Source organism: Ranitomeya imitator, chromosome 2 (assembly GCF_032444005.1).
Source record: "Ranitomeya imitator isolate aRanImi1 chromosome 2, aRanImi1.pri, whole genome shotgun sequence".
NCBI classification, from domain to species: Eukaryota; Metazoa; Chordata; class Amphibia; order Anura; family Dendrobatidae; genus Ranitomeya; species Ranitomeya imitator.
Genome location: NC_091283.1, coordinates 327585185 through 327611200, shown reverse-complemented (window position 1 = coordinate 327611200; position 26016 = coordinate 327585185). Strand labels below are relative to the sequence as shown.

General features: G+C 44.5%; 1 protein-coding gene across 1 annotated transcript in view; it reads right to left on the bottom strand.

Moving 5' to 3' along the window:
* LOC138663547 (oocyte zinc finger protein XlCOF22-like) overlaps positions 1 to 26016 on the bottom strand; it is an 86263-nt gene that overhangs the window by 31129 nt on the left and 29118 nt on the right. Inside the window, exons 3-7 of the mRNA XM_069749788.1 lie at positions 9890 to 10039; positions 9581 to 9760; positions 9376 to 9499; positions 9199 to 9296; positions 8908 to 8998 (exon numbers count right to left, since the gene is read on the bottom strand). Of these exons, the coding sequence (XP_069605889.1) occupies positions 8908 to 8998; positions 9199 to 9296; positions 9376 to 9499; positions 9581 to 9760; positions 9890 to 9967 (571 nt within the window). The 5' untranslated portion in view covers positions 9968 to 10039. The remainder of the gene's footprint in view (positions 1 to 8907; positions 8999 to 9198; positions 9297 to 9375; positions 9500 to 9580; positions 9761 to 9889; positions 10040 to 26016) is intronic.

Genomic DNA, 26016 nt, shown 5'->3' with positions numbered 1-26016 from the left:
TGCTGAGCAGACTCCACTGCGGCTGGACAAGAATGGGAGACCGCAGCGGAGGTGGCTCGAGATTCCCCCTGTGCAGAAGCGGGAACTCGACCCCTAACAGTATGTCATCTCCTCCTGTATATAGTATATACCTGTGTGTCATCTCCCCTGTATATAGTATATATCTGTGTGTCATCTCCTCCTGTATATAGTATATACCTGTATGTCATCTTCTATATATAGCATATACAGTGGGGCAAAAAAGTATTTAGTCAGTCAGCAATAGTGCAAGTTCCACCACTTAAAAAGATGAGAGGCGTCTGTAATTTACATCATAGGTAGACCTCAACTATGGGAGACAAACTGAGAAAAAAAAATCCATAAAATCACATTGTCTGTTTTTTTAACATTTTATTTGCATATTGTGGTGGAAAATAAGTATTTGGTCAGAAACAAACAAGCAAGATTTCTGGCTCTCACAGACCTGTAACTTCTTCTTTAAGAGTCTCCTCTTTCCTCCACTCATTACCTGTAGTAATGGCACCTGTTTAAACTTGTTATCAGTATAAAAAGACACCTGTGCACACCCTCAAACAGTCTGACTCCAAACTCCACTATGGTGAAGACCAAAGAGCTGTCAAAGGACACCAGAAACAAAATTGTAGCCCTGCACCAGGCTGGGAAGACTGAATCTGCAATAGCCAACCAGCTTGGAGTGAAGAAATCAACAGTGGGAGCAATAATTAGAAAATGGAAGACATACAAGACCACTGATAATCTCCCTCGATCTGGGGCTCCACGCAAAATCCCACCCCGTGGGGTCAGAATGATCACAAGAACGGTGAGCAAAAATCCCAGAACCACGCGGGGGGACCTAGTGAATGAACTGCAGAGAGCTGGGACCAATGTAACAAGGCCTACCACAAGTAACACACTACGCCACCATGGACTCAGATCCTGCAGTTCCAGACGTGTCCCACTGCTTAAGCCAGTACATGTCCGGGCCCGTCTGAAGTTTGCTAGAGAGCATTTGGATGATCCAGAGGAGTTTGGGGAGAATGTCCTATGGTCTGATGAAACCAAACTGGAACTGTTTGGTAGAAACACAACTTGTCGTGTTTGGAGGAAAAAGAATACTGAGGTGCATCCATCAAACACCATACCTACTGTAAAGCATGGTGGTGGAAACATCATGCTTTGGGGCTGTTTCTCTGCAAAGGGGCCAGGACGACTGATCCGGGTACATGAAAGAATGAATGGGGCCATGTATCGTGAGATTTTGAGTGCAAACCTCCTTCCATCAGCAAGGGCATTGAAGATGAAACGTGGCTGGGTCTTTCAACATGACAATGATCCAAAGCACACCGCCAGGGCAACGAAGGAGTGGCTTCGTAAGAAGCATTTCAAGCTCCTGGAGTGGCCTAGCCAGTCTCCAGATCTCAACCCTATAGAAAACCTTTGGAGGGAGTTGAAAGTCCGTGTTGCCAAGCGAAAAGCCAAAAACATCACTGCTCTAGAGGAGATCTGCATTGAGGAATGGGCCAACATACCAACAACAGTGTGTGGCAACCTTGTGAAGACTTACAGAAAACGTTTGAACTCTGTCATTGCCAACAAAGGATATATTACAAAGTATTGAGATGAAATTTTGTTTCTGACCAAATACTTATTTTCCACCATAATATGCAAATAAAATGTTAAAAAAAACAGACAATGTGATTTTCTGGATTTTTTTTTCTCAGTTTGTCTCCCATAGTTGAGGTCTACCTATGATGTAAATTACAGACGCCTCTCATCTTTTTAAGTGGTGGAACTTGCACTATTGCTGACTGACTAAATACTTTTTTGCCCCACTGTACCTGTATGTCATCTCCTCCTGTATATAGTATATACCTATAGGTAATCTGCTCCTGTATATAGTATATACCTGTGTGTCATCTCCTCCTGTATATAGTATATACCTGTATGTCATCTCCTCCTGTATATAGTATGTACCTGTATGTCATCTCCTCCTTTATATAGTATATACCTGTGTGTCATCTCCCCTGTATATAGTATATACCTGTGTGATCTCCTGTATTAGACCTCGTTAACACGTTATTTGCTCAGTATTTTTACCTCAGTATTTGTAAGATAAATTGGCAGCCTGATAAATCCCCAGCCAACAGGAAGCCCTCCCCCTGGCAGTATATATTAGCTCACACATACACATAATAGACAGGTTATGTGACTGACAGCTGCCGTATTTCCTATATGGTACATTTGTTGCTCTTGTAGTTTGTCTGCTTATTAATCAGAATTTTATTTTTGAAGGCTAATACCAGACTTGTGTGTGTTTTAGGGCGAGTTTCGTTTGTCAAGTTGTGTGTGTTGAGTTGTGTGTGGCGACATGCATGTAGCGACTTCTGTGAGATGAGTTTTGTGTGGCAACATGCGTGTAGCAACTTTTTGTGTGTCGAGTTGCATGTGACAGGTTAGTGTAGCAAGTTGTGTGCAGCAAGTTTTGCGCATGGCGAGTTTTGCGCGTGGTGAGTTTTATGTCTGGTGCCTTTTGAGTATGTGCAAGTTTTGTGTGAGGCAACTTTTGCATGTGTTGCAAATTTTGTGCATGTGGCAATTTTTCCGCATGTGCAAGTTTTGCGTGTGGCGAGTTTTCCATGAGGTGAGTTTTGCACTTGTGGCGAGTTTTGCGTGAGCCTATTTTTTGCATGTGGCGAGTTTTGCGCGTGGTGAATTTTGAGCGGCGACTTTTGTGTTTCGACTTTTATGTGGCGAGGTTGGTGTATGTGTGGTGAACTGTGTGCTGAGGGTGGTATATGCGTTCAAGCACGTGGTAGTTTGTGGCGCCTTTTGTGTGTGTGTTCATATCCCCGTGTGTGGGGAGTATCCCATGTCGGGGTCCCACCTTAGCAACTGTACGGTATATACTCTTTGGCGCCATCGCTCTCACTCTTTAAGTCCCCCTTGTTCACATCTGGCAGCTGTCAATTTGCCTCCAACACTTTTCCTTTCACTTTTCCCCATTATGTAGATAGGGGAAAAATAGTTTGGTGAATTGGAAAGCGCGGGGTTAAAAATTCACCTCACAACGTAGCCTATGACGCTCTCAGGGTCCAGACGTGTGACTGTGCAAAATTTTGTTTCTGTAGCTGCGACGCCTCCAACACTTTTCCTTTCACTTTTTTCCCCATCATGTAGATAGGGGCAAAATTGTTTGGTGAATTGGAAAGCGCGGGGTTAAAATTTCACCTCACAACGTAGCCTATGACGCTCTCAGGGTCCAGACGTGTGACTGTGCAAAATTTTGTTGCTGTAGCTGCGACGCTTCCAACACTTTTCCTTTCACTTTTTTCCCCATTATGTAGATAGGGACAAAATTGTTTGGTGAATTGGAACGCGCGGGGTTAAAATTTCGCCTCACAATATAGCATATGACGCTCTCGGGGTCCAGATGTGTGGCTGTAGCTGCGATGGTGCAGATGCCAATCCCGGACATACACACACACATACACACACACACAGCTTTCAGCTTTATATAGTAGATTAAAAGTAAAAATAAATGAACATGGTGTACATGCTCACTAGAGTATATGCCAAACACGGACCAAGGCAACGCGTTTCGATCTCACCGATCTTTGTCAAAGCCATACCATAGTCTATATACACCCACCCCATATACAGGGGAGTCTCCAATAGAAAACAAAGTTATCACATGACATAATGAAACGTCCTTCTTGTTAAAAATAGATACAAATTCATAAAATCTTTCACAAATTACATATCACAGTCAATAATAATGCAGAATTAAGGCTACTTTCACACATCAGGCTTTTTGTTTCAGGCAAAATCCAGCTAATGTTTAAAAAAACGGATGCAACATAAATTGCGAAAAACTGATGCGCCGGATCCGTTCGCCTTTAATGCGCATGGATTTTTTTTTGGGTGACTTCCTGATTCCGGGGGAAAGAGAAAGAGAGAAGGAGAAATAGAAAGAGAGAAAGAGAAAAAGAGAAAGAAAAAGAGAAAGAGAGAAAGAGAAAGAGAAAAAGAGAAAGAGAAAAAGAGAAAGAGAAAAAGAGAAAAAGCGAAAGAGAGAAAAAGAAAGAGAAAAAGAGAAAAAGAGAGAGAGAGATAGAATCCTTCAGGGAATCTACTATTCTACTATATCACAAAAATCTTCTATAACACGGACAGTGCAGCTAGCTTTAATATCAAACAATATATTAATTGTAGTTCTACAAATGTAGTCTATAAAATACATTTATAGACTACAAAGCTTGCAATCTATCATTTGTGGGATACTCGAGTATATACGGTACTTATTTTCCACCATAAAATGCAAATAAAAAAAACAGACAATGTGATTTTCTGGATTTTTTTTTCTCAGTTTGTCTCCCATAGTTGAGGTCTACCTATGATGTAAATTACAGACGCCTCTCATCTTTTTAAGTGGTGGAACTTGCACTATTGCTGACTGACTAAATACTTTTTTGCCCCACTGTACATTCACAAAGGTAAAGACACGAATCAGGGAACACTTATAGGACATGAGTAACACTAACAACACAGATAGGAAAGTGTCAGCAGCGGCCAGACATTTTATTACGCACCATGCCCGCAGCACAGCACATTTTCAAGTCCAAGGAATAGAACATGTCAGTATGCCGGCTCGAGGGGGAGATATCAGACGAGATAGAGAAGCTTACTGGATATACCACCTGAATATTAGATTCCCTGAAAGATTAAATAACCGAAATGAATCAATGCTGCATTATTGTTGACTGTGATATGTAATTTGTGAAAGATTTTATAAATTTGTATCTATTTTTAACAAGAAGGACGTTTCATTATGTCATGTGATAACAACTGTGTTTTCTATTGGAGACTCCCCTGTATATAGGGTAGGTGTATATAGACTATGGTATGGCTTTGACAAAGATCGGTGAGATCGAAACAAGTTGCCTTGGTCCGTGTTTGGCATATACTCTAGGGAGCATGTACACCATGTGTATTTATTTTTACTTTTAATGATGAAATAAAGAAGAATTTTAAGGAGCTGGAACTAATCTTTCTTTTTCTATGAACACTACGTTTGCTTGCTACGGAGTTCCTGGCACCTGCGGTGATTACTGGTGAGCTGGCTTTTTCTCCTTTTTTGTTGTTGACATTTTCAATGCAGAATTGGCTGGAATTGAAATCGGACGCCATGTTGCATTTGGAAAGCCCCTGATGTGCCTAAACAGTGGAAACACCCCACAAGTGACACCATTTTGGAAACTAGACCCCTTAAGGAACTTATCTAGATGTGTGGTGAGCACTTTGAACCCCCAAGTGCTTCACAGAAGTTTATAATGTAGAACCGTGAAAATAAAAAATCGCATTCTTTCTACATAAATGATCTTTCGCCCCAAATTTTTATTTTCACAAGGGTAAAAGGAGAAATTTGACCACGAAAGTTGTTGTGCAATTTCTCCTGAGTACGTCAATTCCCCATATGTGGGGGTAAACTGCTGTTTGGGTGCATGGCAGAGCTTAGAAGAGGAGTGCAGTTTTACTTTTTCAATGCAGAATTGGCTGGAATTGAGATCGGACGCCATGTCGCGTTTGGAGAGCCTCTGATGTGCCTAAACAGTGGAAACCCCCACAAGTGACACTATTTTGGAAACCAGACCCATTAAGGAACTTATCTAGATGTGTGGTGAGCACTTTGTACCCCCAAGTGCTTCACAGAAATTTATAACATAGAGCCGTGAAAATAAAAAATCCTTTCCCACAAAAATCATTTTTTTAGCCCCCAATTTTTTTTATTTTCGCAAGGGTAGCAGGAGAAACTGCACCTCAAAAGTTGTTGTCCAATGAGTCCTGAGTACGCTGATGCCCCATATGTGGGGGAAAACCACTGTTTAGGCACACGGCAGAGCTCAGTAGGGAGGGAGCACCATTTGACTTTTTGAGCGCAAAATTGGCTGTCGCGTTTGGAGACACCCTGATGTACCTAAACAGTGGACACCCCCATTTCTAACTCCAACCTTAACCCAAACACACCCCTAACCCCCACCCGATCCACAATCCTAATCTCAACCCTAACCTCAAACCTAACCCTAATACACCCCTAACCCTAGTACCAATCCTAACCTTAACCCTAATCCCTAACCTAAACCGTAATCCCAAACGTAACCCTAATGCCAAACCTAATCCTAATGTCAATCCTAACCCTAATCCCAACCCTAACTTTAGCCCCAACCCTAACCCCAACTTTAGCCCCAACCCTAACTTTAGCCCCAACCCTAAGTTTAGCCTCAACCCTAACCCTAGTCCCAACCCTAACCCTAAATTTAGCCCGAACCCTAACTTTACCCCAACCCTAACCCTAACTTTAGCCCCAACTCTAACCCTAGCCTCAACCTTAACCCTAGCCCCAACCCTAACCCTAATTTAACCCCAACCCTAACCCTAACTTTAGCCCCAACCCTAACTTTAGCCCCCACCCTAACCCTAACTTTAGCCCCAACCCTAACCCTAACTTTAGCCCCAACCCTAACTTTACCCCAACCCTAACCCTAACTTTAGCCCCAACCCTAACTTTAGCCCCAACTCTAACCCTAGCCTCAACCCTAACCCTAGCCCCAACCCTAACCGTAATTTTAGCCCCAACCCTAACTTTAGCCCCAACTCTAACCCTAACTTTAGCCCCAACCCTAGCCGTAACTTTAGCCCCAACCCTAACCCTAACTATAGCCCCAACCCTAACCCTAACTTTAGCCCCAACTCTAACCCTAGCCCCAACCCGCCCACCATTTTCTTACCAGAGGAAGAAGCTGGCGGCCAGGAGGGGATGCAGGAGAACCCAGGGACACCGGTAAGTATAACAGGGTCCCCGATCCCCCTATTTCTCTGTCCTCTGATGTGCGATCACATTAGAGGATAGAGAATGACACATCGCTTTTTTTTTTTTGCGGCCGCCAGTAAACAGTTAATTACCGGCGATCGCAAAACAGGGGTCGGTAAAAACCGCCGATCATGTTCTTTGGGGTCTCGGCTACCCCCGGCAGCCGAGACCCCAAAGATCTTCCAGGTGCCGACCGGCGGGCGCACTGCGCATGCACCCGCCATTTTTTTGCAGGAAGAAGGCAGCGCCCATCAGGAGCCACAAAGAGCATCGGGGGAGACGGGTGAGTATCGGGGGTAATCGGGGACCCCATTTCTCTGTTCTCTGATGTGAGATCACATCGGAGGACAGAGAAATTAAATGGGAAATCGCGTTTTTTTTGTGGCGAACGGTAAACGGCGATGGGGGGGGGGGAGGTCATTAAAACCCCCCCGAATCATTATCTTTGTGGTCTCGGCTAGCCTACGGCAACTGAGACCCCAGAGAAAATCCGACTCTGGGGGGCGCTATTCACTTTTTCCACAGCGCCGTTAATTAACGGCGATCTGGTTTAAGTACCCTTAACTACCGCCGTTAAAAGGCGTATCGGCGGTCGTTAAGGGGTTAAGACTCACGTCGAAACATGTTGGTAAACGCTGCGTTTAACGCTGGATTGTGCACACTGCTGTTCTCACTTAATTTGGTGGTGTACCATAGGGATGGATATTTTAATATGTGCAAATAAATGTAGAATTTTTTATGAAATCTTCATTTCCTGCTGGAATTCATCTGTTTTTTACATATTGGACCCGCTGCTCAACCTTTTCCCGTGCGGGAAGGAGTGAAGAGAAATCCATATAATGGGTGAGCTGACTAACATTTTCTTTGTTTCATAAAGGAATTTATGACGTGGAGTGAATCCATGAAACCAGGGCTCGAGCCAACACATCTCCTGCAGGCGGGAATAAATGTATATTACAGCCATCAGCCACGCACAGCTTAGAGATATATCATGGCACAGGTGTAATTGTTTTTGTATAGTTTATCAAAATCTTGTTTGAAAGCAGTCAGTTTTAAAAGATACGGAAAAGTCAGAAAAGTCAGGATAAAAGCAAGGAAACTCTGTTATTGTACAGAAATTCACACTTGGCCTCACTGTGCATTTAATGTTGTCGATCATAAAAGTGAAGTTTGGCCAAAAAGACAGGACCTGGTCTTGTAGGGACCATATGAGCACATACAGCAGCACAGAAGGGAGAGAAGGTAGATTCATCCAATAAGATATCAGGGTTCTAGGTATCCAACAGCATCATTACATTCCGAATTCTCTTAGGCTATGTGCACACGATGCGGGTTCCGCAGCGTTTTTTTCTGCGCAGAGATGCTGCAGATCCGCACTGTGATTTACAGTACAATGTAAATCAATGACCAAAAAAAAAAAAAAGTTGTGGAGATGATGCGGAAAAATCAGTGCGGAATTGCTGCGGATTTAAAATAAGTGCATGTCACTTCTTTTGTGCGGATCTGCAGCGTTTCTGCAACCCTCCATGATAGAAATCCGCAGTGGCAAAAACTGCAGAAAATCCGCACAAAATCTGCATCAATTCGGCGGCAAATCCGCACAAAATCCGCTGCAAATCCGCAGCTGCGGATTCTGCCAGGAGATGCGGATTTAGTGCAGAAAATTCTGCACCACATTTCCTGCGTGTGCACATAGCCTTACAGGCCCATCATAATATTTTTCTTCAAGTGATTTTCTAACTTGTCAGCACATTCTACGTCATTTTGCTTTGTAGTTTACAGATCTGGGCAGGTAATGGGCAGCATCTCCTAATCACAGGGGGTAGGTGGATCCTTCAGGTTGTACGTTCTATAGAGAAAAATTTAACAATTTCTCAAAGTAATTTCAACATTTCCAAATGGAGCAGAATGTTGTGGTCTAGAGGCAAAATGGCGATCACACAATTGTGATATGACCAGAATAGGCAATCGATAAAGCAGCCACAGCCAGAGACTGAGAAGAATCTATGACTTCTCTGTGTTTAGTAGTTACTACTCACCTCGGTAGTCATATGTGGGAATCTCCTCTTTACACCGCTCATCACCCCTCACATATGTCGCTGCAGTATTAATATGGGTCAGATCTTTACCCTGAAACAAATATTGTAAAAGTCACAGACAGATGGAGAAGTCACATCTATGATCAGCTCTAATCCTTCCATCTCCACCGTTCTCATTACACAAGTATAAAACATATAATACTGGTGGATAAAACAAGACTGAGCACAAGACCTTCACAACCGTCTACACATCATAGAGGGTAGATCTCATAACATCTTCTCTCCATCTACCTGATGATCCTGAGGAACATTTGGATATTCTAGTTTACAGTCCTGTGGAAGAAGGGGACGGGGACATCTCTCTGGTGTTGTCCTCTTACTGGATTGAACTGGAGAAAACACATACAGGGATTTAATTCATTCTTTACAGACATAATTATAGGCCGTGTGTTTAGTCCTGTCTATTACCTGGTGAGGTGAGGGGTTGAGGAACCTGCATCATGACGTCCTTGTACAGATCTTTGTGTCCTTCTAAATACTCCCACTCCTCCATGGAGAAATAGATGGAGACATCCTGATACCTTACAGGAATCTGACACATAGAATTATACCGTCATCCCCGGATCCCTTCATAGCATTACTTATAATGTCCCAGCATTCCCAGCAGTGTCACCTCTCCAGTCAGCAGCTCAATCATCTTGTAGGTGAGTTCTAGGATCTTCTGGTCATTGATGTCCTCATATACCAGGGGGTTACATGGAGGTCTTGGGATTGGACTCAGGGGTCTTCCCCATCCCTCGGACACAGGGTCCTGACAGCGCTCACTAGACGTCTTCTTCACTACTGTGTAATCCTGGTTATGGAGAGACACATTAATAAATCTCACTACAGACATTTCCAGAGTCCTCACCTCTCCAGTTCTGTCCATCTGTTGTTCCCATAGATAAGAATGATGTAATGTGACGCCATCAGAATCTCTCACCTCTCCAGTAAGCCGGAAGAGGATCTCTAGGGTGAGGTGTAATATCCTCTCCGCCATCTTGTCTCTGTCCATATCCATCTTTGATGGGTAAATCAGGAAAATTCACTTAAATAGAAGATCTTCACGGAGATGATCCGATATTGTAGAGACCTGAATGAGATGAGCCAATGTAACATCATAAAAATCCTGTGTAATAATACAATTACTGGAAATATTAAAGGAAACATATAAAGAGATAGAACGTGCAGATGTTGCATTCTCTAGTCTTGTATGGACTGTAACATAAGCTGAATTTCTGAGTAGGAAATCTCCTCCATACTCCCAATCACGGGCTGTTACTCACTGCTTCAGCAACTTGTTAGGTTGGTCTCAAGCGGACCAGAGTATATTGGATGGTTTCCAAATATTATTAGGAGGACGCTCGAGCAGATGATGAATTCACACAGAGACAAATTGTATCTGCATAGAAAACAATCATAACTCCTTTATTCCATAGCTCACATTATATACCCTTTCACATTAGGGCATTCACATCAATGTGGTATACAAACTATTGATTGGATAAAAACATATTCTCACATGGAAAAGTACCTTTCATATACAGAAAGTAGATAATTAGTACAATTAAGGTGGACAACGCTCATTAATCATTACTATCTAATAACTCCCACCACCAACACCGTTATTAACTATTCCCTTAAGCAATATAGGGTTTGTCAGTAGCTCACGCTACTGAAAGAATGTGGTGATTCAGTAGGAGCAGTGAAACACAAGTCATGTAAGGATTCATATATATGTGTGTGAACTATGGGGGTCCCTGAATACCCTATCAAACTGATTGGCTGTAGGAATAACAAGTTTGTTTAGAATGACGAGAAAATACAGAGACTGGCGGTGACCCAAGCAGTAATAGCATTTTTATTTTTTTAAACATAATGCGTTTTTCCCTGACATCTACTAATAAAACCTATATATTTAGGCCACAGACAACAAGCAGCTTCTTCCTCGGAGTCGGCAGCTGAATACGTTTCTCATAGACTCATCTTCCATAACGCTAATTCTCGTCTCATTTACCGACACTGGAATCGGCATTAGCAATACTGCAGGAGATATTCATTACACGTGACAGGACAAATAACTACTTCATGATGAGGACGACATCTTCATCTTCTACTACGGCTCTAGAAACAGATTTGTCCAGAGTCCATCACTGACTCCATCACCACCGGCCGTCTATATGAAGGTTTCCCGTCTTCCCCGCACTGTAATCTTCTATCACGTTCGATCTCAGGTCTGATTCACACACAGAAGTTTGGGGCTTTTATAAAAGATTGTAAGAACATCAAGACAGGAGATGTTTGATAACAATGTCTACATGAACAGTGTTTTATTTTCTCTTTATATTATGTTTTTTTTTAGTATTTTCTTGTAGGCTTCCATATATTACATGAAAAACACCCCCCAAAGACTGGGGATGGAGGTACTGTGGAAAAATTATACTGTGGGTGAGAACTAAGAAAGTGGCTGTATGGTATCAAGAATGGGTATAAGTGAGGATTTATTATCTAGTGTTTTGGGTGGCAGCATATTGTGTGGGACATCTTGTACTATCATAATGTGTGGAGGATACTGGGGGAACATTATACTGTGTCTGGGGCCAAGAAAGAGGCCCTGTACTATGAGAGTAATACATGTTTCCTTGGTTCTGTTAGGGTGGTCTGCGAGTCAGACCCTCAGGGATATTGGATGGTTGCCAAATATGAGGATGCTCGAGCAATGATGGGACAGAGACAGATGGTGGTCTGTTTCAGATGCCATCATTGCTTACAATATGATGCTAACCCCAAGAAAGTGCGTACATGTTGAATCCCTGTGGGAGGCTTCAGTAGTTCAATTGCCTTTTCCTATCCTCTGTCAGGTGGCATGCTCCCTGTGATATGCAATATCCCAGGAATACAACCTTTAGTTGACAAAACTGTAATTTCTCTCTTGAGGCTTTACAGCCTTTTGAAGCAAGGTGTTGAAGCAGTGAGATTGTAGCTTCACTGCATACATCTCTATTTGGGGCACAAAGGAGTACGTCATCCACATACTGGAGTAGAACTACCTCAGCATGTGGAATGATCCAATCCTGCAAAACAAGTTGCAATGCAGCATTATACATGGTTGGGGAGTTGTGAGCACCTTGTGGTAACACCATCCAAATATGCTGCTGGCCCCTGAAAGTGAAAGCAAAAAGATATTGACAGTCGTGAAGTAGCGGCACAGAGAAGTAGGCATTAGCGAGGTCAATGCAGGTGAAGCAAGCAGTCGTTGTCGGGATCTGTGACATAATTGTGTGTGGATTTGGTACCACTGGTGTGAGTAATTCAGTGACTGCATTTATGGCCCTAAGATCATGGACCATTCTGTAAGTGACCGGCTCCCCTTTCCTACCCTTTTTCTTTACTGGAAATAAGGGAGTGTTTGCTACAGACTTTGTGGATTTTTTGGCCCCAGAAGCAATTAGATCTGTGATATTATTTCCTTTTGCTTCTTCCTGAGCAGCACTTAAAGGGTACTGTCTAACTTGAGGTGGCTTTGCTCCTGGTTTCTAGTTAATCATTACCAGAGGAACTGGCATATGTTCGATATCAGTCTTAGACTTTGCCCATAGCAGGTCTGGGACCTGTGCCAGTGACTCATCGCCTTCAGGTGGGGAGGGGGAGTCTGATACAGGCAGGCACGCCAATATCTTACACAGTGCGGGATTCTGGAATACCAGCTGTCAACTTAACTGTACCGTCAGGTTTATACATGATATGTGCTTGTATTGCTTGTAGTACGTCAGAACCTAGCAAGTTAACAGGTGATTTGTCACTGATCAGTAGCCTTGTGAGACATGTGTGGTCAACTAAACAGACAGGCAATGGTTTAGTCAATTTACATTCTTGGATCAGTCCCTAAAAACCTTGAGTGTAGAGGGTATCGTCTGATATGTCTGATGAGTTGATATGTTCCTGGCGGATAACTGTTTTGGCTGCCCCCGTATCCACCAGGAATAGAAGGCCATGGGTAAGTCATATGGGTCTGGGGCGTCCTTGATCAGTGTCATGTGGTCCTTTGGGCTCCATGGTTTGTAATGGAAGACAGTCGTAGTATTCATGGGTACAGTTGGACGTCTGGGGGTAGATGTGGCAGCTGCGGTGCCGGTGGCGTCCATAGTCTGGAGAGTTGGAGGTTGATACTCTCCATCGTCTAAAGTGTTGGGTGTGACCAGACTTTCTTCTGGTTTTATTGTCACATTGTACCCAGGTTCTTGTGTCCTAGTGTGAGCGTGAATGACAGGATAAAGTCCTGTTGCCCCGTAGGGTCTTGGCCTCCCGCAGGCAGAACATTGTTCACGCCAGTCGGGGTTTTGCTGTCCACACACACACCCATCCTTCCAGACCTGGCAGCGCAGGAGCCATGAGATGAGGTTGATATGGCGGAGGCATTTTTGCTGTCGGTATCTCATCCCTTGCGGTGTTTCTACCTTAACCTAACCTCCTCTTTTCAACTCCTTTGCTACATCCGCCCAAGCCCTTGCTTGTATTACTAACTTATTGTCCGTAATACATCCCATACTCCCTGCTAGAGCGGAGTCCCAGAGGGAAGAATCTAGCGGGTCACTCTTCATCCCCAAACCCTTTAACAACTTACTCGAATCCTCCATAGCAACTTTACCTTTCCTTTTCTTCACTATCTCCTGGGCGCTGCACCCCTCCCTGTGCTCTTTGCTATCTGTATTTCTCATTTCTGCCTGCTCTCTCTCTCTCTCTCATGTTCTCTGGTTTCTCCAGCTTCTGTTCTCCTAATGTGTAGCCTTCCTTTTTGTGCCCACTTCTCCCGGCCCCTCCTTTTCCTATGGCGCTAGCACCCCAACTATCCACACTTCCGTAACCTATACTGCTCTCACAGCTCAGGTGTGTAGAAACGTAATTCCCCTTCTATACTCATTTAGCAACCTATACTGAACTCTCAGCTTATAGGTGTGCAGACTACTAGGATAATGATTAGTGTTTTGGCCCTTGTGACCGCCGCAGCATCACTTCACTAATCCCACTGAGGCCTCCTAGTAAGAGAATGGCACGCTCAAGTTTAATATGGCGCACACAGAAACCCTATATATTAACCAGAGAACAAGACTAACTAGCAGTAGGCAGATTAATGTGATCAAAATTCTCTCTCGATCTACTGGCACCATCTGGGGGGGCAGCTTGTGCGTACATACAGAAGTCAGATAGACACAGACGGACTGACCCCTGACTCAGGATGCCCCAAGGAGTCACCGGAGAGAACTGCAGGGGTCCTATCCCGATTTGATCGGCTTTTTACACCGTATCTCTATCACTCCCCAAGAGGACGTCTCATCAGGGATATTGGATGGTTGCCAAATATGAGGATGCTTGAGCAATGATGGCACAGAGACAGATGGTGGTCTGTTTAAGATGCCATAAAGTTTACTGGTCACATGCAGTTATATACTCTTTTGAGTAGGCGTATACATTATGTTTGTGCACGAATCAGCTGTTTATTACATATGACATCATTCCTAATTCATCAGGTGATTTTTACATAAGAAGTGAACTGTGGACAGATGTGTAGTGTTGGAAGGTCCCAATGTTCATTTACAGTAATTCCTGTCAGCAGTCTTAATCAAAGGTCAGAATGACATAGCAAAACTAGAAATATATATGTGAATTAAAGAATATATCGAAGTGGTCCCTGGTTTCCCCATCAGATCTCGTCTTTCATATTTGGATCATTTGTTTGTATCCTTCAGCGGAAACGGAACAAAACCATTGTGATTCTTATAAGGAGACAATACAAAACCCCTAAATATAACATTGTATAACAACCGCACAATCTGTGACTCTTCAGGGTAAATCGCTCTTTCACCATTGGATTAGAGCTGATCCTTTAGCTTCATAGTGACTAAACAGACTTTCTGTCACCTCCATAAAGGGGCACTTCTCAGTGTTTGTCAGAACTGTCCGAGGATTATTAGGGTAAGTTCACACAGGGCGTTTTTGCTGTGGTTTTTTTTATGTTAATTTTCAGCTGCTTTTTCCATTACCAGCAAAGCCTATGAGATTTCAGAAATCTCATTCACACACATTGGTTTTTTGTGTCCTCGGGATTTTGTGCTTTGCTGCATTTTTTTGGACAGAGCATGTCACTTCTTTCAGCATTTTTGCAGCGTTTTTCACCCATTGGCTTGAATGAGTGTTGGAAAAAAAAAAAAAACGCTGCAAAAATGCAGGTATCATTACTTGCTGCTTTTCGGTACAGAAAAGTCATGGCCAGCAGGAAGTGACCTCACAGCCGAGAGCTATTGTGAGGTAGTGTCTGGTAGTAGTGAGCTGTGAAGAGCTATCATGAGGCAGTGTCAGATAGTGAGGTGTCCTGATAGTGGTCTATTGTGAGGTAGTGTCTGGTGGTAGTGAGGTGTGAAGAGCTATCATGAGGCAGTGTCAGGTAGTGAGGTGTCCTGATAGTGGTCTATTGTGAGGGAGTGTCTAATAGTAGTGAGGTGCTCGCCATGTCTTGGTATAGGTGGATGAGGCCCCTTTCACACATCAAATTTTTTTTCAATCAGTCGCAATCCGTCGAATTTTGAAAAAAACAACGGATTCGGCGACTGATGCCGCCAAATCAGTTTTTTTTCTCATAGACTTGTATTAGTGATGGATGGCCTCACGTTTCATCCGTCGTTCGCCGGATCCGTTGAAAATTGTTTGTCCGGCGGCTGGAGACGACGAACAAAGTTATGTTTTTGCTTCTGTTGAAAATCGTCCAGCGACGGATCCGGCGTTTGCTAGAATGGAAGCCTATGGGCACTGAATCCATCAAATAACTGAATCCAGTGCCGGATTTCGTTTTTTTTAATCTGCGCATGCTCAAATTTAATTAGGATACAATTGGCCAGCCCCCAATTAGGAAATGTTGCCAGGTAGGGCTTCACTCATCCATTTACCAGCCATCCAGCAAGCAAGACAGCCCAAGACCAGCCAGCCTGAGACCAGCCAGCCAGCCACAGCCTACCAGGCCAGCCAGCCGGTCTCGATGTCTTCTTCTGGGAGCCCTCCCTCACATCATCAGCGCAGTGAGGTAAATAAATATATATATATATATATATATACATATATATATTTTGGTGATGTTAACATTTTTTGTACACATACTAATATGCATTAATTCTTGTTTAACAGGAAACTGCAGCATCAGAGGTGCTTCCAGAAGGAGACGGATGGGGTGGAGAAGTGGAGTAATACCAGGAGCGGGCTCGCACTTTGTAAGTTACATGCAACGCAGAACCAAATCATCACAAACATCACAGTACACACAAACCATAAGCCTACATTCAAGCACAAAATGTTTTTTATTTATTTATTTTTTTATTTCTAGTCTTCAGATTCTGGGGCTCGATATAGAGGTCCTCAAAGCGCCTCCCAGGGTCATCGGTGTGACCATCGGGGCGTTCGCCATCAAGTTTTTTTTTTTTTTTTTTAATTCATGTTGAGGATTTGAGTATATTGTTTTCGCTTTTTGTCTTTTTTTTTTTTTTTTTTTAAATAGGCTGCACAGCGTGCTCTGGACTCTGAGGCCGGGTCACACTTAGCGTAGGGAAATACGGTCCGTTGTTTTACAGGCGTAATACGCAGAAATGATCCCGAAACAGTGATCCGTATGTCATCCGTAGGCAAGGTGTGGCTGGGCTGCGTATTTTGTGCATGTAAACCTCCGTATGTAATCCGTATGGCATCTGTACAGCGAGATTTTCTCACCGGCTTGCAAAATGGACATAGAATGGATCCATGGGCTCCAATATTCGTGAAAACATATATACAGTCTCTCTCTATATATACAGTATAGACCTAAAGTTTGGACACACCTTCTCATTTAAAGATTTTTCTGTATTTTCATGACTATGAAAATTGTACATTCACACTGAAGGCATCAAAACTATGAATTAACACATGTGGAATTATATACTTAACAAAAAAGTGTGAAAGAACTGAAAATATGTCTTATATTCTAGGTTCTTCAAAGTAGCCACCTTTTGCTTTGATGACTGCTTTGCACACTCTTGGCATTCTCTTGATGAGCTTCAAGAGGTAGTCACCGGGAATGGTCTTCCAACAATCTTGAAGGAGTTCCCAGAGATGCTTAGCACTTGTTGCCCCTTTTTCCTCCACTCTGCGGTCCAGCTCACCCCAAACCATCTCGATTGGGTTCAGGTCTGTGACTGGAGGCCAGGTCATCTGGCGTAGCACCCCATCACTCTCCTTCTTGGTCAAATAGCCCTTACACAGCCTGGAGGTGTGTTTGGGGTGATTGTCCTGTTGAAAAATAAATGATGGTCCAACTAAACGCAAACCGGATGGAATTGCATGCCGCTGCAAGATGCTGTGGTAGCCATGCTGGTTCAGTATGCCTTCAATTTTGAATAAATCCCAAACATTGTCACCAGCAAAGCACTCCCACACCATCACACCTCCTCCCCCATGCTTCACAGTGGGAACCAGGCATGTAGAGTCCATCCGTTCACCTTTTCTGGGTCGCACAAAGACACGGTGGTTAGAACCGAAGATCTCAAAGTTGGACTCATCAGACCAAAGCACAGATTTCCACTGGTCTAATGTCCATTCCTTGTGTTCTTTAGCCCAAACAAGTCTCTTCTGCTTGTTGCCTGTCCTTAGCAGTGGTTTCCTAGCAGCTATTTTACCATGAAGGCCTGCTGCACAAAGTCTCCTCTTAACAATTGTTGTAGAGATGTGTCTGCTGCTAGAACTCTGTGTGGCATTGACCTGGTCTCTAATCTGAGCTGCTGTTAACCTGCGATTTCTGAAGCTGGTGACTCGGATAAACTTAAGGTACCTTCACACATAACGTAAAGCAAAGCACAGCGGTGACGTCACCGCTGCTTTACGGCCGGCGCTGACACAGTGCAGGGAAAGCTCTCGGCAGCAGCGCGTGCATTAGCAGCGCTCCTGCCGAAAGCAGTTTTAACCCTGTGGACGCCGGGGGACGTGACAGACATCGGAATGTGAGTATGTACTGTTTTTTTTTTTTTACTTTTACAATGGTAACCAGGGTAAATATCAGGTTACTAAGCGCGGCCCGGCGCTTAGTAACCCGATGTTTACCCTTGTTACCCGGGGACTTCGGCATCGTTGAAGACAGTTTCAACGATGCCGAAGTTGTTCCCCGGATCGTTGGTCGCTGGAGAGAGCTGTCTGTGTGACAGCTCCCCAGAGACCACACGACTTACCAACGATCACGGCCAGGTCGTATAGCTGGTCGTGATCGTTGGTAAGTCGTTTAGTGTAACGGTACCTTTATCCTCAGAAGCAGAGTTGACTCTCGGTCTTCCTTTCCTGGGGAGGTCCTCATGTGAGCCGGTTTCTTTGTAGCGCTTGATGGTTTTTGTCACTGTACTTGGGGACACTTTCAAAGTTTATAAAATGAAAAAGAGTGGTATTCACCTGCGCTATCTACAAAAACGAACAATATGATGAAAAATAGATGAATAAATGAATAACAGAGCACTTACTTAATGAGTAATCATTGGTTATGCAGTGGATGTTGTAATAGGTCCTTAAAGTACTACCAGAATCTTAGGGGAATGAGTAGAGGAAAAAGTAAAAATAAAAAGGGTAAATGTTTGTATTGGTGAATATAGTGAGACTAAATAGATTTATAATATATACTCACTCAGATATTAAATGGAAATGTGCAATGAAGAGACGTGATCCCTGTGTATCTGCAATTGATGCGGGTATTGTGATGACCACGGTTGCTTAATCTTCAGAGGTTTATAGTAGATGCCCCTGCTTAAATAAATGTACAACCTTTATAGGTGTGGTTTTAAATAAATGCGGTCTAGTTTTCCCAGTACACAATAAACTTACTGCTGGTGAGAGTAGCGCAGGATTCTGTTAGGTTAAGGTAGTAAAATGACCATCAGGTGCTGGCTGACAAAGACTACTGTGATTAGAATTGATTGCCCATATGTTGAGATGAGGAGAAATGCTTCCCTAGTATGTTGGAGCACTAATATGCCACAATTGCTATGTGCACATAAAATATGCTGTACTCACTGCAGTGCTGAGTGCGGAGGGAAGCGGTTCCGGAAAGTCTGAGCCACCGCTAGGTGTACCGCTATGACAGAGCGGTGGGTTAAGGAGAGAGTGGCGGCAGAAGCCATGCGACCGCGAGACCTCGCGTGCCCCGGCCGGATGCAACGCTGAGGTAGCGGTCGGAGAGGGTGGGAGGAGCTGCTGGTGACGTCACCACGCTACGGGGCTAAAGAGGACAGGTGTGCTAGTATAGCTAGTCAGCAAACCAATGCATTTCAAGGGCTCTGGCCCTCTTCATCTTAAGTAAGTGCTCTCTTAATCATTTATTCATCTATTTTTCATCATATTGTTCGTTTTTGTAGACAGCTGTTGTGAATTCTGTGGCCAAGCTTGTGGTCGAGAGTGGTACTTCAGCTGGTTCTGTCTCGGAGCTTCCTTTGGTGGATGAGAGTGGTACTGCGGCTTCTGAGTTTCCTTCCTCAGGTGATGAGGTTAAGTCATTAGGTGCTGCTCTATTTAACTCCACCTGGTGCTTTGATCCTGGCCTCCAGTCAATGTTCTAGTATTGGTCTTGCTTCCTCCTGGATCGTTCCTGTGGCCTGTCTATCCTGCATAAGCTAAGTTTTGCTTGTGTTATATTTGCTTGCTATTTTTTCTGTCCAGCTTGCTTTATTGGTTTTTCTTGCTTGCTGGAAGCTCTGAGACGCAGAGGGAGCACCTCTGTACCGTTAGTCGGTGCGGAGGGTCTTTTTGCCCCTCTGCGTGGTTGTTTGTAGGTTTTTGTGTTGACCGCAAAGCTATCTTTCCTATCCTCGGTCTATTCAGTAAGTCGGGCCTCACTTTGCTAAATCTATTTCATCTCTGTGTTTGTATTTTCATCTTACTCACAGGCATTATATGTGGGGGGCTGCCTTTTCCTTTGGGGAATTTCTCTGAGGCAAGGTAGGCTTATTTTTCTATCTTCAGGGCTAGTTAGTTTCGCAGGCTGTGCCGAGTTGCATAGGGAGCGTTAGGCGCAATCCACGGCTACCTCTAGTGTGGTGTGTTAGGATTAGGGATTGCAGTCAGCAGAGTTCCCACGTCTCAGAGCTCGTCCTTTGTTTTTGGTAATTGTCAGGTCACTTTGTGTGCTCTGAACTTCAATGTCCATTGTGGTTCTGAATTACCTGTTCATAACAGACAGCGCAGGTGAATACCACTCTTTTTCATTTTATATACTTTACAGGTCTACACAGAACCTGTCACAATCACCAGCAGCACTCTACATTAAGCAATTTTGTTTCCCCACTAGGGACTATCAGGAGCGCCAGTGCTTTTTACTTTCAAAGTTTGCCCAATTTTTCGGACTGACTGACCTTCATTTCTTAAAGTAATGATGGCCACTCGTTTTTCTTTACTTAGAATTTGTTTTATGGCAAGAAAAAAGCAGCTAACAGTCTATTCAGTAGGACTATCAGCTGTGTCTCCACCAGACTTCTGCACAACACAACATTAGACCAGTGGAAATCTGTACTTTGGTCTGAGGAGTCCAAATTTGAGATCTTTGGTTCCAACCACCGTGTCTTTGTGCGACCCAGAAAAGGTGAACGGATGGACTCTACATGCCTGGTTCCCACCGTGAAGCATTGAGGAGGAGGTGTGATGGTGTGGGGGTGCTTTGCTGGTGACACTGTTGGGGATTTATTCAAAATTGAAGGCATACTGAACCAGCATGGCTACCACAGCATCTTGCAGCGGCATGCTATTCCATCCGGTTTGCGTTTAGTTGGACCATCATTTATTTTTCAACAGGACAATGACCCCAAACACACCTCCAAGTCTGTTGGCATCAATCCACTACTTGCGTACGACTTCAACAGGTGTTCTGAGATTGGAACGCTTCATCTCGAACACATACAAACGGCATCGGTGGGCCAGAGGCTTGAGGAAAGGGTCTTGGTGGTGGAAATTAGAAGCTGTTTACATATAAATGACACCCCATTGCAGACAATTTAAAAACTTGAGAGGCATTGGAGCTGCCATAGGCCCCAATATCGACCGCTATAAACTTGTATGTGCGTCTGCAATGGCTATGAGCACGATGGAGAAATATTTCTTGCAGCTGAAATATTCTGAGCCTGATGCAGCAGGTATGAGGATCCAAATATGTTTCCTGTCCACTGCACCCAAGCAATTTGGAAACTGACATTTTTTGAAAGTTTTCTGCAATCTCCAGTCAACTCTCCGTTATGGGATGTGGCATAAATTCTTCATGCAAACAGTCCCACAATGCGCGACAGGTGTGTCTAACAATCTCTGATATAGTGGAAATCTCAAGTCTGAATTGAAAATGGAGTGAGGAAAGGGATTCGCCAGTTGCAAGGAATCTGTGAAAAAAGGCAAGGTAATAATTACTACAAAATACCAGCAACAACATTACAGTTATAAGTCAGCTTTAACAGGAGGAGATACAATAAAAATGGCTTACCGAAGAGTCACAATCAAACGCTCTGCCGGTGAAATTGAGAAGCGGTAATAGGTATAATTTCTCCGGATGATGTGTCCAATACGTTCCACCAAAAAAAAAAAAAAAAAATCAAAGTTCTCCACTTTTATCCGAACGTAGTTAAAAACAAACAAAAAAAAAACACTTTGCGGGGTCTCCTTGCAACTTCATATGTAATGTAGAATACACCCCACGTGTCATTCTTTGTGCTGTAATTGCGTGGATCCAAAAACGCCGTCGCCACAGACGCATGATGCGTTGCTGTCTCTCTGGCTCCTTCTCCAGAACGATCGCTTCCAAATGATTCGCCTCAAAAGTGAAATCCACAGAAATCTTCACAATGTTCACCATAACAACTTACATCTTTGCCACTTGCTCTACAACCTGTCAGAGATGGGCTGTAGAAACACTGTATATATAGGTTTTCAGTAGTCAATCACGTTTGGGAGCCTCCCATGGGTATTTAAAAAACCGATCCTTCGTAATCCGTTGTAAAACAGATGAAAAACTGATGCAACAGATCTGTTTTTTGGAGGATCCGCTAGTCAGATCTGGCGAAAAAACGGATCCGTCACATCAGTTTTTCACATTCTGCGACGGATCCGTCAAGCCAACGAATTGTGACTGATATCAGGTTTTTTTGGCGTGTGAAAGGAGTCTGAGCATTAAAGGGAATCTGTCATCCCAAAAATCGTATATGAGCTAAGGCCACCGGCATCAGGGGCTTATCTACAGCATTCTGTAATGCTGTAGATAAGCCCCCCATGTAACCTGAAAGGTAAGAAAAACAGGTTATATTATACTCACCCAGGGGCGGTCCAGTCTGATAGTCATCGTGGTCCGGGTCCGGCGCCTCCTATCTTCATACGATGACGTCCTCTTCTTGTCTTCCTGCCGCAGCTCCGGAGCAGGCGTAATTTGTCTGCACTGTTGAGGGCAGAGCAAAGTACTGCAATGAGCAGGTGCCAGGAAAGGTCAGAGAGGGTCCAGTGTATTACTGCTGAGAAAGTCTGCTTGGGTATTGGCAGACCCATTGGGTATTGGCAGACCGCCGTGATAGAGAGGAGGTGTCTTTCTGCCCAGGAAAAAAATTCTTGAAGCCAGTGATTTTAGTTTGTCGAATCTCGTGCCCCCCTGATGACCAAGGTACGCTACAGTGGTCATGTTGTCGGAGTATATCCTGACGTGGTGACCCTGAACGAGAGCTGATGCGGCCTTTAAGGCATCTTCCACTGCCTCTGAAGGTCGAAGAGCTGGCTCTGGTGTCTAAAGACCATATGCCCTGGAAGTGAGTTCCGTCGACTATGGCTCCCCATCCCCTCTGACTAGCATCTGATGTGAGTATTTTTAGTGGGACATGGTCCCAGCTGACACCATGTTGGAGGTTCCGGTGACATATCCACCATGTTAGGGATGTTCTGACATGATTGGGGAGAACTTTCTTGGATAGGGAGCTCTGCTGCCTGTCCCAGGATGACAGAATGTGTGACTGAAGAACTCTTGTGTGGGCCTGGGCCCATAATACCATCTGGATACAGGATGTTAGGGACCCCAGAATGGACATGGAGTGTCACAGAGTGGGAGCTTTCAGGGCTCTGAATTTCATTATCTTCTGTACGAGATCGAGCTGGCGCACTCTAGGTAGAAAGGATTTCCTTAATTCTGAGTCCAGTAGGACCCCTAGGAATTTTTTCCTTGTGGAAGGAAGCAGATCCGATTTCTCTCAGTTTGGGATCCATTCCAAGGATTCCAGGATCTCTAGAGTCCTTGCTACGTCCGTATTTAGACGGGAGATGGATGGAGCGACGACGAGCAGGTCGTCTAAATATGGTACTATGCAAATCCCCTGAAGTCATTTGAAAATCACTGCCTCCATCATGATCTTTGTGAACACTCAAGGTGCCGATGAGTTTCCAATGGGGAGGGCGTTGAACTGATAATGTGTTATCAGTTGATTCTGAGAGATTGTAAATCTTAGGAACTTTCGGAATTTTTGATGGATGGGGACGTGATAATATGCATCCCCCAAATCTACCGTAGCCATCACCCAGCTCTGACCTATCAAGGAAATCGCAGACCTGATTGATTCCATCTTAAATCTTCTGTAAGTAATTACAGGTTGATGATTATTTGGTGCTTCCCTGAAGGCTTTTTGATTAGAAATAGGCGACAGTAGTGTCCTCTGCCTCTCTCCTGATAAGGTACTGGGGAAATCACTCCTGCTTGGGAGTAATTCTTGAAGGCCGGAAAGAAATGCATCCAGAGGGCTGAGATTCTGTAATGGAACGATTCCTAGGGGGCAAGGTGGAGGGCTCTCGAACTCCAGTTTTAACCATCCTGGATAGTAAAGAGTACCCACCGGTTTGAGGAGATGGATCTCCACTGGCTGATAAAGCTCAAGAGCCAACCCCTGACACCCTGGGCGTAGTCACTGCTTGTCAGGTGTCTGCTGGGACTGGGAGACGAGGATATTCCTACCCTTCCCCCCCTTTTAAATAGCTCCAGCGGCCTGGCTTGCCTTTCCCCTTGAATTCTCTTTGAGAAGTCTGATCTTTTGAGGGACGAAAAAAAACGCTTTTTCGGATTCCTCTGTTCAGGAAGAGCTTTCTTTTTGTCTGTGGCCTTGTCTAATATATCATCCAGGGCCTGACCGAACAAATAGTGATCCTGGAAAGGAATGGCAGAAAGCTTTGTTTTAGATGTGATGTCGCCACTCCAGGATTTCAGTCATAGAGCCCTCCTGGCTGAGTTAGAAAGGACTGCAGACTTGACTGCCACTCTAACAGATTCTGCCAAAGCGTCGGCAAGTAATCCCGTAGCCTTCTGAAGAAGGGGAAAGGAATCAAGAAGTAGCCTGGGTAAGGTGATCTTCTAGAGTGTGGAGCCAGCGAAACAGAGACCTAGCCACACAGGTGAACGCTATATTTGATCTAAGGAGGTTCGTGGAGGTATCCCAAGATCTCCTTAGGAGACTTTCCATTTTACGGTCCATCGGGTCCCTGAGTTGGGATGAGTCCTCAAATGGGAGGGCTGTCTTTTTCGTCACTGTAGACACCTGTACATCTACCTTCGGAGTATCCCATAGAGAAAGGTCTCCATCTAAAGGGAAGAGGTTGTTTTTTAGTTCAGATGGAACGCTAAGCCCTTTTTCAGGGGACTCCCATTCATGAAATATGTGGCTCTGTACATTTTCATGCACCCGGAATCCCTTCAATTTTTTAGGTTTTAGGCCAACAAAAATTTTGTTCTGCAATAACTGCTTCACCTCCTCTTCCTCAACACCCGTTGTCCCCCTGAGCATACTAATTAACTCTTGTATGTCTTCAGAGGAAAAATATTTTTTTATTATCCTCTTTGGGGGGTAGAAGTGGAGCCCTCATTCTCCCACAAATCCTCTGAGTCAGAAGAACGTAATTCACCAGAGTCTGAGTCAGAAACTACCGTCGATAATTTTCTCTTTTTGGGAGGAGGTGCCTGCAGTAACAGAGACTGGGAAAGGGTCGATACTGAGGACTGAACTTCTTGTCTAATGAGGGATTTAATGCTTTTGAACAGAGATGGTTGTTCTGAGCTCAACACCTCATCAGTGCAGGTTTGGCAAAGCTTCTTCTTGTATGAGGAAGGAAGCCTTGATGCACACACACCACACTTGCGGTCTTCCATTTTTCTGGAAGTTTTGTCCTTCTTAGGGGCAGAGACCTTGTCTCCCTAAAAAAGAGAGAGCAGGGGACTAAGTCTCATTGCCACCTAGAAGTAAAAGGGACCTTAGACCGCTACTCAGAGTAGGAGGGTGGACGCAGGGCTCGGCAGATGCAGAGAGGGGTCTATCACCATCCATGGTCAGTCGGTCCACAGTAGTCACACGCAGATAGAGGGCCTTACCTGGAGGTGAAGCCTAACCAGGGTTAAATAACCGAGGTTACCGCTTCAGAAAAGCGTGCTCCTCCTCTCCCTGGTCCGCAGGTGTAGGGGGAAGAGGGGAACCCAAACAGGAACGCACCACATGGCAGCCGAATGCAGCGCTGGTGCTGAGCGGGCATGCAATCCACGGTGGAAAGCACAGGAAGTGAACCGGTAGTTCGGGAACATCACTTCCGGTTCACGCGTATTCAGAATCCGGCGCCAAGTCGGGAGAGGAAGAAGCCGGGGAGCCGCGAGGGGACCCCAGCCACACATCACCGCTCCGCTTTACCCCAGAAGACGTGCGGGAGGAGCGGGAATAAGGTCCCTAGTCCATGATAAGATGGAGATGGGAGCAGCTCTGCAGGGAGGAGAGCATCGCACCCGACCCCAGCTGCCTGGCTAAAAGTGAGTAGGATTGGGTGCTCTTATCGCCTGCCATGGCAGCACTACAGCAGGACCTCTTCATGCCCCATAGGGGACAAGAAAAACACTGGAGGCTACAGGATGGGGAGGGTATTTAACCTCTTTATGTTTCCTGTCCCCATTAGGGTGGGGAGACATACTCATGTACCGCTGTCGTGGAAGGTGACTGGAGAAAAAAATGCACCTTTTTGTTTGGTCTCTGTTGGCCCAGC